The sequence below is a fragment of the Pseudophryne corroboree genome, chromosome 4 (assembly GCF_028390025.1).
Source record: "Pseudophryne corroboree isolate aPseCor3 chromosome 4, aPseCor3.hap2, whole genome shotgun sequence".
Lineage (NCBI taxonomy): Eukaryota > Metazoa > Chordata > Amphibia > Anura > Myobatrachidae > Pseudophryne > Pseudophryne corroboree.
In genome coordinates this window covers 755,994,123-756,008,604 of record NC_086447.1, presented here as the reverse complement: position 1 = coordinate 756,008,604, position 14,482 = coordinate 755,994,123, and the positions used below count along the sequence as shown (strand labels likewise).

The following is a 14,482-nucleotide window of genomic DNA, read 5'->3' as shown; positions in this document are numbered from 1 at the left end:
ATAAGCATCCCATGGGCATGTAGTGAAAGTTGCAACCTATTCTGAGTTGAGCATAGGGAGTGTGCATCTGCTGCACCAAGCACGCGGTAGATATACTGTAAGTGCGGTAACTAGTGCTGACAGCTGCTCTTGTTGCTGGTTATCTGGGGCAGCGTGAGTGCATAGATATGTATGCTCAGAATGCGGATGGATGGTTGCGTAGAACTTATGACTTTGCTAGACATCCGGAGTTTCGACTGTATTACATGCAACTCTAAATCAGATTCATAATATGAAATACAGTGGTAACGTCTATCCAATAACTTTCACAATTTCTCCTTGATAACTGTTTTACCAACATTTTTTTAAGCAATTCAATAAAATACTCACCTTTAGACTTAATGTTAGATGGACCTATCCTGGATTTCATATTTGTTGGCACTGAAATTTCATTTTCTTTTCTGTGAATAAAAAGAAAAATGTTTTTGGTTTACATTAGGTTTTCCTCTTCAGGTTATTTTTTTACATTTTTATTATTGTACCACGTCCCTCATTCCAGCTGAAGTTGAACAGTCAACTTGGGGCAAACACTTGTAAATGTCACAGGCTCTCCTAGCAGTGCCCTGTAACTGAAAAATGAAAACCCTGCGGTCCTGGTATCACAAAGCCAAAATACAGGGAAAATTCTAATTTCTGCTGTGGGATACACTGGGCTCCACAAGTATTAACATCGGGGGTGTAGAGTAGGATCTTGATCCGAGGCACCAACAGGCTCAAAGCTTTGACTGTTCCCAAGATGCACAGCGCCGCCTCCTCTATAACCCCGCCTCCATGCACAGGAGCTCAGTTTGTAAGTTGGTACCATGCAGTAAGCAGGCAATCAACAGGGGGGCTGCCGTTGCAGCCCATATTATAGCTTTATTAGAAGAAAAGAAGAACTTTTGAAGACTTCAAGGGCTGCAGCTTTTATGTATGTCAGATAAGACATCCTTTGCTGCAGCTCCATCACTCCCCAAGCGGCGCTGTATACTCCCGCGCCCTGGTTGCTAGGTAACTACAGCGGAGGCTCCGGTGTCTTTCTGTTAGTCACACACACCCGCTGCTGACCTCCAGGATAGCATGGCCGCAGGTACAAGGGGAGGTAAGGGGTCTCTTTGGCCCGCTGTTTACCGTGATCCAGTGCGGCCGTGGGAGGTGGGCCACGCGAGCTGGCGTGGATACTGTAACCGGGCAGCCGCTCCACTAGTCACTGGACGCAGGGCACAGGTGGGGTTTTTTCTCTCCTAAAAACCCAATTTTTAATCAAAGCCCGCAATGCCCGGTGGGGAAGCCAGCAGGGGGATAAGCCCTAACCTGTAGCCCCTCCCCCAGCCCCAGGGCGCCATTTGGGTAAATGTTCCCGCCCTGGAGCGGCATATCTCTCCCTCACTCTGTCAGCCGCCATCACACGGAGCTGCGCTGTTCCCTGGACTGCTGGGGCAAATCCTCCTCTGTAAAGCCGCATTATCGCCAGCGCTGTGCATTTTACAGGATACTTAAGTATTCTACCTGTCAATGGGACAGTGTTAGTTAAGAAAGAGTGCATACATTCAGGGCTGTGTGGTACAAACACCCTGTGATATACATCCAGTATCTACTGTGCTTTGTTATATCTTTTGTTAACATATATAGCTATACTATTACTTTGTATTGCTAGTCCAGTGCAGTTTTATGGTGGATAATTTCTGCATGGTACGCTTGTGACTATATATGTGTGTGTGCATGTAGCTGCTGCGTGGCTGCCATATCGGGTATTTCACTCAGCGTGCTACTCCTATATTCTGTAACCTGAGGGGGCTAAGTGTGTCAGGTTTTCTAAAACAATATAGGTATTTCACAAGATATACTTGCTGTGTATTTTTCTTTGTGATTTATAGTCACCATATATCTCTTGGATTCCCAGTTTGTGCTGACAGGAAAGTCACACTGCACTGAGAGTTCTTGCTAGATATATCACTGCTAAGAATTGTACCGGATTGCCCGATATTGTGCTTACTAGTATGTCAGCTACACAAGGCAACGGAGCCGGGGCTTCTCCCACATTGCGTGGTGGTGATACCGCGGACATTTTGGAGGAAAATATGGCAGCAGAGAGTTCAGGTTCAGGGGGGTCCTTACCCCCCAGTGGGTCCGTAGCACCGGGGGCAACAAATGACCCACTTTGGGTTACCTTTTCCATATTGTTAAACACGCTTGTAACTAAACTGGCGCCCCCTGTGGGACCACCTGTGCCAATGCAGCAGTTTATGGTCCCTGCAATTAATCCGCCATGGGCAGATCAAATCTCCACTCAGTTACAGCAAATGTACCGGTCACTGACTAAATCCAAGTCTCACTCTCACCCACCTAAGACTAAGACATCTTCTAAAAGGGCCATTACCTCCTCATAATCCACTGCTATCCCGGACACATCCTCTGAGGAGGATGGTGCATATACTGACCCCACAGACACTGACTCAGATGCTTCTGATGGGGAAGCAAAGTCAATGTTGGATGTCCCTGATTTGATTGAGGCTATCAGGATCATTCTTCAGGTCTCTGATGAACCTGAGCCTGATACTGTCTCTAAAAACCGGACAGAGTCAAACGTAAGAAGGTGGTTAAACAAGTTTTACCTCATTCTCAACACCTGGCTGACATACGTAGTGTTCCTTCTAGGCTGTATCAGCAAGGTGCTGCACCCTGCCCATTTTCGAAATGTGAAAAAGCACCCTGCCCTTTTTCAGTGCACCCTGCAGGACCATAAATCGCCCCTTTGTATACAGAATGCAACAGTCAGAGTGCATGTTACAATGTTGTTGTCTACTCCTTGCCCACCTCTGAAATTGGAACACAAATTTCTATCCTTAGCCAACTGGATGGCAGAGGAGGCACTGTAAATATCACAGCACTCTGATAAAGAGGGAAAGAACAGGGTAAGCAGCGAGCATGTACTGCTTACAGTATTTCCCTAGTAGAACACTTATTTTTTTCCTATATATTTTAACCCATTGTTTAACTTTTCTATTTTATAACACATACGGATTATAACTACTTCAGCACTGGAAAATACATTTATAATTATCTACTTATGTGTATGCTACAGCCGATCTTTCAAGAAGACTGGACATATACAGTATGTTTCTCAGTACAGATGTTAGGTGTCTTATATGTACGCATGGGTATATGATTAACTAAGGGCAAAATGTATGTACAAAAACTATAAACATATGCACTATGCTTTGTGCGCAAAGCGTCACGTCAAAAATGTGCCCTTCAAAATAAAAATGTGCCCTCTTCAACGCTCAGCACCCTGCCCTAAAAAAATCCTAGAGTGAATACTACATACGTCAGGAGTCCTGGGAAAATCCGGGGACGAAATTCACACCGAATAAGAGACTATATTGGCTCGCTATCCTCTCTCTGCGGAGCTATGTAAAAATTGGGAAACTCCTCCACCCGTAGATTCTCATGTGGGGCGCATGGTAGTTTCCTCTGCTCTGCCAGTAACTACGGTCACCTCTCTGAAGGAACCGACGGATAGACGTGTGGAGGGTTGTTTGATGAGGGGCTGTGCATAGGCCAACCATTGCAGCAACATGGGCAGCTGAAGCAGTTGAGGCGTGGGCTCAGGAGCTAGAGGTGGAGCTGCCTTCTAATGCATCTGAGCATGCTCTACAATGTCTCTCGTATATTACCACGGCTTCTCTGTACCTTAAGGAGGCGGCCTCCGATGCCGGGGTGCTGGCAGCCAAGGCTTCTACTACGTCCATCTTGGCCAGATGTATCCTTTGGTTGAGATCCTGGTCGGCGGAAATGGATTCCAAGAAAACCCTGGAGGTGCTTCCTTTCAAGGACATTCTCTTTGGAGAAGACCTCAATAAGATTGTGGCTGATCTGGCTATTGCTAAAACAGCTTGCCTACCTAGTACGGCTCCTTCCACGCAGAAGGCCAAAAGTACTTTCCCTTGGCCCTTTCGTCCTCCAGGTAAAGCAAAAGGTCAGGCGTACCCAAAGCAAGCTTGTGCTTCCAGACCTGCCAAGCCCAGACCGAAACGAGCCTGGGCTGCCAGTCAGGCTGCTTCCAAAACTGACAAGCCTGCCGCATAAAGGGGCAGGCCTCCCTCTGGGGGATCCCAGGGTGGGGGGCAGACTTATAGGTTTTGCCCAGGAATGGTTGAAGACCACTTCCAATGCCTGGGTAAGGGAAGTCGTCACTCGAGGTTACGCCGTATCCTTCAAGAATCGCCCCCTCATCGATTTTGCCTGACAGATGTTCCTCTGGACCCGACAAAGGCAAACACTCTGCATTCGGTGGTACATTCCCTCCTGTCCACAGGAGTGGTAGTACAGGTGCCTCTGGCTCAGAGAGGCAAGGGGTACTATTCACCGCTGTTTCTAGTCCCGAAACCGAACGGGTCCTCGCGGCCCATTCTCAATCTGAAGTCCTTGAACAAGTATGTGCGGGTCTCCAAGTTTCGTATGGAAACATTGCACTCTATTGTTTTGGCCTTGGAACCTAGGGACTATATGGTCTCCCTGGACATACAGGATGCCTACCTGCATATTCCTATTGCAGTGTCACATCAGCAGTACCTCAGGTTTGCGGTGGGCAACCTTCATTAACAATTTCGGGCGTTACCCTTTGGTTTGACAACGGTTCCCCGAGTTTTCACCAAAGTAATGGCGGTCATGACGGCTACACTCTGCCGTCAAGGGGTCAGGATCCTACCGTTCTTGGACGATTTGTTGATCCTGGCAAATTCCCCAGAACTTCTGCTGTGTCATCTAGATCTGACGGTCCAGTTCATGAAAGCCCACGGGTGGCTGATCAACTGGAAGAATCCTCCCTGGTTCCTGTTTGGAGCATGGTACACCTGGGAGCGTTATTGGACACTCACAACCAACGGTTGTTCTTGTCTCAGGAGAAAGTCCTTAAGCTTCAGGACAGGATTCGATGCTTCCTATCTCGTCCGCAAGTGTCGATACATTCGGCAATGCAAGTGCTAGGTCTCATGGTGTTGGTTTTCAACATGGTGGAGTATGCTCAATTCCATTCTCGCCCTCTACAGAAGTTAATTCTGACCAAGTGGGACGGCCTGCCTCCCTGGATTAGATCTCACATGATCTCCTTGTCTCCGGAGGTCCGCCTGTCACTGAGCTGATGGCTTCAGGACCAACGATTGAGCAGGGGCCGTCCCTTCTGGATATCCAACTGGGTCCTGCTGACGACAGATGCCAGTCTGAGAGGTTGGGGCGCGGTGTTGGAACAACACTCTTTTCAGGGTCGGTGGACCAAGGAGTCATCTCTACTCCCGATAAATATTCTGGAACTGTGGGCAGTGTTCAATGCGTTGACAATGGCCCAGCATCTAATACAGAACAGACCTGTTCAAGTACAATCGGACAACGCCACCACGGTGGCGTACATCAATAATCAAGGCGACACTCGAAGCTGCATGGCAATGAGGGAAGTATCACGGATTCTTCAGTGGGCAGAACGCCATCTGCCGGCCAAATCCGCAGTGTTCACTCCGGGGGTCCTAAACTGGAAAGCGGACTCTCTCAGTCGTCAGAACGTACACGCCGGAGAATGGAGCCTCCACCCAGAGGTGTTTCAACATCTCGTGGACAAGTGGGGCCTTCCAGATGTGGACCTGATGGCATCTCGACACAATCACAAGGTTACGGTCTTCGGAGCAAAGTCAAGGGATCTTTAAGCAGCGTTCGTGGATGCTCTGTCAATCCCATGGAACTTTCGGCTGCCGTACGTGTTCCCTCCAGTGTCACTCCTGCCCAGAGTAATACGGAAGTTCAAGCACGAAGGCGGAAAGTTACTTCTGATCGCTCCAGCATGGCCCAGACGGCACTGGTTCTCCGATCTACAAGGCCTCTCGCTAGATTGTCCCCTTCTACTTCCACAATGACCAGACCTCCTCGTTCAGGGCCCTTGTGTTTACCAGGACTTGGCCCATCTGGCTTTGATGGCATGGCTCTTGAAGCTTCCGTCCTGAGGGCCAAGGGTTTTTCTGAGGCGGTCGTTCAAACTATGTTGAAGGCCCATAAGCCGGCTTCTGCTTGGATTTACCACAGGGTCTGGAATGCTTACTTTACTTGGTGTGCATCTCACAATCATAACGTTTTCAAGTTTAGCAAGGCCAAACTGTTGGCCTTCCTACAACAGGGCCTGGATTTAGGCCTGCGTCTGGCCTCCCTCAAGGTTCACAATTCTGCCTGGTCGGTTTGGTTCCAGAGAAAGATTATTATTATTATCCTTTATTTATATGGCGCCACAAGGGTTCCGCAGCGCCCAATTACAGAGTACATAAACAAATAATCAAACAGGAAAACAGCAACTTACAGTTGATGACAGTATAGGACAAGTACAGGGTAAATGAACATAGTTACATCAGCAGATGACACTGGAATAAGTATCAGGTGGCAGAAGACTGCTGGATTTGGTGCAGTTGAAGATTATTAAAGTAAGAAAGGATAAGCACATGAGGGAAGAGGGCCCTGCTCGTGAGAGCTTACATTCTAAAGATTGCTGCCCTTCCTGATGTTCATACATTCACTCAGGGTGTGTTGCAGATTCAGCCCCCTTATGTACCTCCTGTGGCCCCTTGGGATCTGTCGGTGGTACTGGAGGCCTTGCAAGAGTCTCCATTTGAACCTCTTGCCTCTGCTGACCTTAAGTGGCTTTCCCTTAAGGTGCTATTTTTGCTGGCTATTGCTTCAGCTAGAAGGGTCTCGGACTTGGGTGCCTTATCCTGCAAGTCCCCCCAATCTAATTTTTCACAGTGACCGGGCGGTTCTTAGAACGCGACCGGGTTATTTACCCAAGGTGGTGTCTTCATTCCACCTTAACCAGGAGATTGTGGTTCCGGCCTTTAATTCTCCTGAGTTGTCTTCCAAAGAGCGGTCTTTGGATGTGGTACTGGCTCTCCGTATCTATGTGAAGAGAACATCCTCCATTAGGAAATCTGATTCTCTGTTTGTACTGTTTGGTTTACACAAATGTGGCTGGCCTGCTTCCAAGCAAACCCTGGCCAGATATTCACAGTGACCGGGCGGTTCTTAGAACGCGACCGGGTTATTTACCCAAGGTGGTGTCTTCATTCCACCTTAACCAGGAGATTGTGGTTCCGGCCTTTAATTCTCCTGAGTTGTCTTCCAAAGAGCGGTCTTTGGATGTGGTACTGGCTCTCCGTATCTATGTGAAGAGAACATCCTCCATTAGGAAATCTGATTCTCTGTTTGTACTGTTTGGTTTACACAAATGTGGCTGGCCTGCTTCCAAGCAAACCCTGGCCAGATATTCACAGTGACCGGGCGGTTCTTAGAACGCGACCGGGTTATTTACCCAAGGTGGTGTCTTCATTCCACCTTAACCAGGAGATTGTGGTTCCGGCCTTTAATTCTCCTGAGTTGTCTTCCAAAGAGCGGTCTTTGGATGTGGTACTGGCTCTCCGTATCTATGTGAAGAGAACATCCTCCATTAGGAAATCTGATTCTCTGTTTGTACTGTTTGGTTTACACAAATGTGGCTGGCCTGCTTCCAAGCAAACCCTGGCCAGATAGATTAGAATGGTGATTGCACATGCTTATGTACAGGCTGGTCGTCCAGCTCCTGCTACCATCAAAGCCCATTCTACTCGGTCGGTTGGACCTTCTTGGGTGGCCCACGGTGGTGCGACCCTTGAACAATTGTGCAAGGCGGCTACGTGGTCCTCAGGGAACACGTTTATAAGGTTCTATGCCTTTGATACTTCTGCCTCCCAAGATGCTACCTTTGGACGCCGGGTTCTTGTGCCCACTACAGTGCGTCCCTCCCATAAGGAACTGCTTTAGGACATCCCCGATGTTATTCCTTGTGGCCCAGTGTACCCTGCAGCAGAAAATGAGATTTATGGTAAGAACTTTGTTAAATCTCTTTCTGCGAGGTACACTGGGCTCCACAAGGCGCCCACCCTGACGCACTTAGCTTCTTTGGGTTGGTGTGGCATAGCCGCTGACACCCTCTCCTGTGGTGAGTGTGTGGTGTAATTGGCTACTAGCGATTGTCGTCTCTAGTACCTGCTACTGCACTGGGCTGGTTAACGAAACTGAGCTCCTGTGCACGTAGGCGGGGTTATAGAGGAGGCGGCGCTTTGCATCTTGGGAACAGTCAAAGCTTTGAGCCTGTTGGTGCCTCGGATAAAGATCCTACTCTACACTCCCGATGTTAATCCTTGTGGAGCCCAGTGTACCTCGCAGAAAGAGATTTAACAACGGTGAGTTCTTACCATAAATCTCGTTTTTAAAGAGCTGTCATCAGATGCAACACATCTGATCAGTATCAAAAGTTGCATAAAGCATCTTACAGATGTGTCCACATACATCACCTATCCTGAAATCACGCCAAATAGCCCTATTTAATGTATCACAGACTTTGCAACCAAAACTTTGATCCTAAATTCCTAGTACATTATAAGCAAATTACAGTACAAAACTGAGGTAAAAGTATACAATCTAGTGTAAAAAGGCAGAAGACTGGTCCAATGCGAATCACCAACGCTATGCATTATTATGCTTAATCTACAGTAAGTACCTAGTACACTGTAAGTGTAAGCAAAGTAAGATGCAAAATTTAGGAAAATGTAGCAAAATTGATGGAAAAGTAGTATAATTGAGGTAAAAAGTGTACAGCACGCATCTCGCAATAAGTGTTTGAGGACACATCTGTATTTACAAATAAATAAGTTGGCCTACATACTAGTAACACACAATGATACAGAGACCATCTTAGTGAACAACAACAATACAGACTACATACTACTGGCTCTTATACAAATCATAGGGGAGTATTCAATGAATTGCCATTTTTTCGACTGGTCAAAAAAACGACACTAGTTCGACACAGGGTATTCAATTGCGGGCATTTTCACCCATTTCTTAATCCATTTTTCGCCCATGCCATTTCACTTTCTTTTATTTTTCGAATTGGCATGGGCGAAAAATAAAATGCGCCAAAAATGGTCAAACACCTGCAAATTCGCCAAAACACGTGTATCGGTGGTTAATTCGCCAATACATTTGGTTTTCACCAGTGCCAGATTTTTCGACCAGTCAAAATAACTACACAGGCATTGAATTTGTCGACGGCACGAAAAAAACGGCACTTGATTGAATACCCCCCATAGTGTATAATCTTGCCTACTGAAAGTGTTTACTTAAGTACAGTGATTGCTGTCTATTATTGAACCATTTTTTCTAGTACTGTTAAGTCAATGGGTACTTTCAATCAAACGAGCATTATAATAACCGTACCATTGCCACAGCAAGTTTTATTCCACGTTTAAGTTGACCAGGATCATAGTAATTATGAAGGTTGCTTGTGATGTAGCAATAAAGATTCACAGGAAAACATATGTTTCATACATACTTATTGGTTAAAAGCATATTAATAAATGCAATAGCCAAGGAACTGTACGTATAATGTTTTTTAATGGTCTTGAATTCAAATAGTCGAAGTAACATTATTTTCGACTCTCATACACTATTAACAGTAAAACAAAAATGCCATATACATCATATTCTTGATAATCTGTTTAGAAGGTTTGATTATCAAAATATATTTACAATGATATTAGCAAACCAAGGTTAATAATGCAGATTCTTTTTCAAAATTAGAACACAAATTTCAAAGCAGAACACATGATCAGGATACTGTCGAGACACAGCTTTCAGAATGTTTTACTAATGATACTGCTTTCCCCAGCTGTATTCCATGTACAGTATTACAACTACTCTTTACCATTTGGATTTAATGGATTCTGTATACCAAGACACAGTATCTGCTTCTATTACTAAAATCCATCTGCAAAGCTTGTATGCATTCTGAGTCCATATGGAAGAGTGCAAGACATTTACAGCCTTTGATCTGCTTTAGGTTGGAAAATAGGATTTTAATTACCCACCGGTAAATCCTTTTCTCGTAGTCTGTAGAGGATGCTGGGGTCCACATTAGTACCATGGGGTATAGACGGGTCCTTTGGGAGCCACTGGCACTTAGCAGTTTAATAGTGTGGGCTGGCTCCTCCCTCTATGCCCCTCCTACCAGACTCAGTCTAGAAACTGTGCCCGAGGAGACGGACATACTTTGAGAGAAAGAAATACACAGATAGTGGTAAGATTCACACCAGCTCACACATAACAAAAAGGAAAGCCAAGCTAACCAACTTGGAACGATTCAGCAACGGCTGAACCAACAAACTTAACCAAGTAACAATGCAGGAATACGAAGCACTGGGCGGGCGCCCAGCATCCTCTACGGACTATAAGAAAAGGATTTACCGGTAGGTAATTAAAATCCTATTTTCTCTTGCGTCCTAGAGGATGCTGGGGTCCACATTAGTACCATGGGGATGTACCAAAGCTCCCAGTACGGGAGGGAAAGTGCTGAGGTTCCTGCAGAACTGATTGACCAAACTGAAGGTCCTCAGAGGCCAAAGTATCGAACTTGTAGAACTTAGCAAACGTGTTTGACCCTGACCAAGTAGCTGCTCGGCAAAGCTGTAAAGCCGAGACAACCCGGGCAGCCGCCCGGGAAGAACCCACTTTGTGAGTAGAGTGGGCCTGAACGGATTTTGGACAGGGCAAACCTGCCATAGAATAGGCATGCTGGATAGTAAACCTGATCCAGCGAGAAATCGTCTGCTTAGAAGCAGGACACCCAACCTTGTTGGGATCATAAAGGACAAATAGAGCGTCCGACTTCATGTGACGAGAAGTTCTCCTCACATAAATTTTCAAAGCCCTCACCACATCCAAGAGGTAATTGAGGAGTCAGTAGCCACTGGCACCACAATAGGTTGATTGATATGAAAACCTGACACCACCTTTGGAAGAAATTGCTGACGTGTTCTGAGTTCAGCTCTATCTTCATGGAAAATCAATTAGGGGCTCTTGCATGACAAAGCCCCCAATTCTGACACACGTCTAGCAGATGCGAATGCCAACAGTGTGACCGCCTTCCACGTAAGAAATTTGACGTCCACCTCCTGCAAAGGTTCGAACCAATCCGACTGCAGGAACTGCAGCAACACATTAAGATCCCAAGGTGCCGTAGGAGGCACAAAGGGTGGTTGGATGTGCAGAACCCCTTTCAAGCATGTCAGAACCTCAGGGAGGGCAGCCAATTGTTTCTGGAAGAAAATGGACAAGGCCGAAATCTGGACTTTTATGGAGCCCAAGCGTAGGTCCACATCCACACCTGCTTGCAGAAAGAGGAGAAACCTTCCCAGTTGAAACTCCACCATTGGAAACCTCTTGGCTTCACACCAAGACACATACTTTTTCCAAATCCGATGGTAATGTTTAGACGTAACTCCCTTCCTAGCCTGGATCAGAGTAGGAATTACCTTTTTTGGAATGCTCCTCCGAGCTAAGATCTGGTGTTCAACCACCATGCCGTCAAACGTAGCTGCAGTAAGTCTTCACAGGCGAACGGCCCCTGTTGCAGAAGGTCGTCGCGAAGAGGAAGAGGCCCCGGATCCTCCAGCAGTAATTCCAGAAGATCCGCGTTCCAAGCCCTCCTTGGCCAGTCCGGAGCAATGAGGATCGCCTGAACTCTTGTTCTTTTTGTTAATTTTAGAATCCTTGGGATGAGCGGAAGTGGAGAAACACATACACTGACTGGCACACCCACGGAGTTACCAGTGCGTCCACCGCCACTGCCTGTGAGTCTCTTGACCTGGAACAGTACCTCAGAAGCTTCTTGTTGAGGCGAGAGGCCATCATGTCTATCTGAGGTACACCCCATTGGCTTGTCCCTTCTGCGAACACCTGCGGGTGGAGGCCCCATTCTCCTAGATGGAGATCATGTCTGCTGAGGAAGTCCGCTTCGCAGTTGTCCACTCCCGGAATGAAGATTGCTGATAGCGCCACCGCGTGCTTTTCTGCCCAGAGGAGGATTCTTGTTACCTCTGACATTGCAGCTCTGCTCTTCGTTCCGCCCTGTCGGTTTATGTAGGACACTGCCGTTACATTGTCCGATTGGACCGGAATGGCATGATCTTGCAGAAGATGCGCCGCTTGTAGAAGGCCATTGTACAGTTTATGGCCCTTAGTTCCAGAATGTTTATTGGAAGGATGGATTCCAGACTTGACCACGTTCCTTGGAGCTTTTCCCCTTGGGTGACCGCTCCCCAACCTCTGAGACTTGCATCCGTGGTTAGAAGGATCCAATTCTGAATCCCGAACCTGCAGCACTCGAGTAGGTGAGAAGTTTGCAGCCACCAGAGGAGAGAAATTCTGGCTCTCGGCAACAGGCGTATCCGCTGGTGCATGTGAAGATGTGATCCCAACCATTTGTCTAGGAGATCCAGTTGGAAGGACCTCGCATGGAATCTTCCGTACTCAAGAGCCTCGTAGGAGGCTACCATCTTCCCCAGAAGGCGAATGCACTGATGAACAGATTCCCCGTCTGGCTTCAGGACATCCCGTACCATTGATTGGATCACCAACGCTTTCTCTACTGGTAGAAACACCCTCTGCACTTCCGTGTCGAGTATCATCCCCAGGAAGGGCAGTCTCCTCGTCAGCTCCAAATGTGACTTTGGAAGGTTCAGGATCCACCCATGATCCTGAGTAGTCGAGTTGAGAGAGCAATACTCTGCAACAACCTCTCCCTGGAAGATGCTTTTATCAGCAGATCATCCAGATATGGAATTATGCTCACTCCTTGCCTGCGGAGCAGCAACATCTCTGCCATGACCTTGGTGAACTCCCTCTGTGCTGTGGAGAGGCCAAAAGGTAGGGCCTGGAACTGAAAGTGACAATCCAGCAGCGCAAATCTGAGATAAGCCTGGTGAGTCGGCCAGATCGGAATGTGAAGGTATGCATCCTTGATATCCAGGGATACTAGGAATTCCCCCTCCTCCAGACCTGAGATCACCGCTATCAGAGACTCCATCTTGAATTTGAATTCCCTCAAATAGGGGTTCAATGACTTTAGGTTTAATATCGGCCTTACCGAACCGTCCGGTTTCGGCACCACAAACAGGTTTGAGTAATAACCCTTGTGTTTTAGGCGAGGTGGAACTGGAACAATAACATTGGTTCGGACCAATTTTTGAATGGCTTCTTGCAGGATAACCAAACAAAAAAACACTCCTAGTGCAGCGCCTAATTGTGGTAAAGATGAGAAAAATGAACTACTGAGACACTGCGCTTGCCTTAACCACTATGTGAGGAATGGAAGAAGGTAGACTAAAACAACAAAAAAAGGCTGCGCTGTGTGTCGGTAGTTAGTATAAAAAAAGAGAGCAAACGTGTACTATAAAGGTATTTAAATTTAATTAAAATAACATGAAGTCATAAAAAGCAAACAAAAATATGAGCACACCTGTACCTGTCTCCAAGGTATATTTGAGTGATTATGAATGGTATATGACAAGGAAAGATCCAATGCTATAGTTCAGAAAGATGAAACTCAAAGCGGTGCAGTCCCAAAAAGATGGTTACCTCATAGATGTCACCAGGCAGGTTATAATGAAATAGAAATAGTACCTCTCCGAATGGGCTGGTATAAATTTCGGCCGAGCGTCCCCGGCCAAAACAATCCTGCTTTGCCCAAATGCTGCACAGCGGAGGAATGGTATCTTGTAAACTGCCTGTAGATGATCGCTCGTCACAGTGAAGAGATGGTAACAGTATGCGGCTGGATGGAAGCAAGGTCCGATAATGCTCACCAGTTGCAGTGGTGAGATGGACGGCAGCCTGTGTAGCGACGAGCCGGTCAGTAGATGGAAATAGAGACCAAGGCGGGTTTGCACGGCAGTGTAACACCTTGAGCCAGGTGTGCTAGTTTAGAGGCGGAGTCCTGACGCGTTTCGTCACGATCACGTGACTTTTTCAAAGGTATGATCCTGCCTCCACATTGATCAGTATTTAAAGCCTGAACGGCTGATGACAAACAGATGTCTGCAATTAATAATAAAGGCAACTGCCCCATACAACATATTGCATGCACGTTCGCTCTCAAAATAACACAGTTTAAAAGACACATTGTTAAAGAAAACAATCGAAGCATAAGGCAGAATTGACCCGTGAACAGAAATGATATAAGTCTTCAGATAAGCCCTCTGTATAGGGATTGTAATATTGTGCAGGAGGTTCTCTCATGAACAAATACTAGACGAAAATGCAGGAGCTAAATAACCATCACCTATAATGACACTTTAGTGTTAGACATAATTAGCTCATTTTGTATGATAGGGATCCACTAAAGTTTTGAACAAAGGACATATACTATCCAATAAAATAAAACCAAAATAAGACATGATTTAAAGCAATAATAAATGAGAAGTAGATAAATGATTATGCTGGATTCGAACTAGGGTCTGACCAAGGATACTATTCACTGATCTAAAGAGGGATACTGTTTGGTGGTCTAACCTAGTGTGCCACTGGCCCCACTATGTGTGGAACAGATTCAGACCTA

At 46.5% G+C, this 14,482-nt stretch overlaps 1 protein-coding gene across 2 annotated transcripts in view; it reads right to left on the bottom strand.

Moving 5' to 3' along the window:
• KIZ (kizuna centrosomal protein) overlaps positions 1-14,482 on the bottom strand; it is a 352,705-nt gene that overhangs the window by 20,455 nt on the left and 317,768 nt on the right. For both annotated transcript variants that reach the window (XM_063918180.1, XM_063918179.1), the window contains one exon: positions 370-440. In XM_063918180.1, coding sequence (XP_063774250.1) covers positions 406-440 — 35 coding nt within the window. In that variant the 3' untranslated portion in view covers positions 370-405. The remainder of the gene's footprint in view (positions 1-369; positions 441-14,482) is intronic.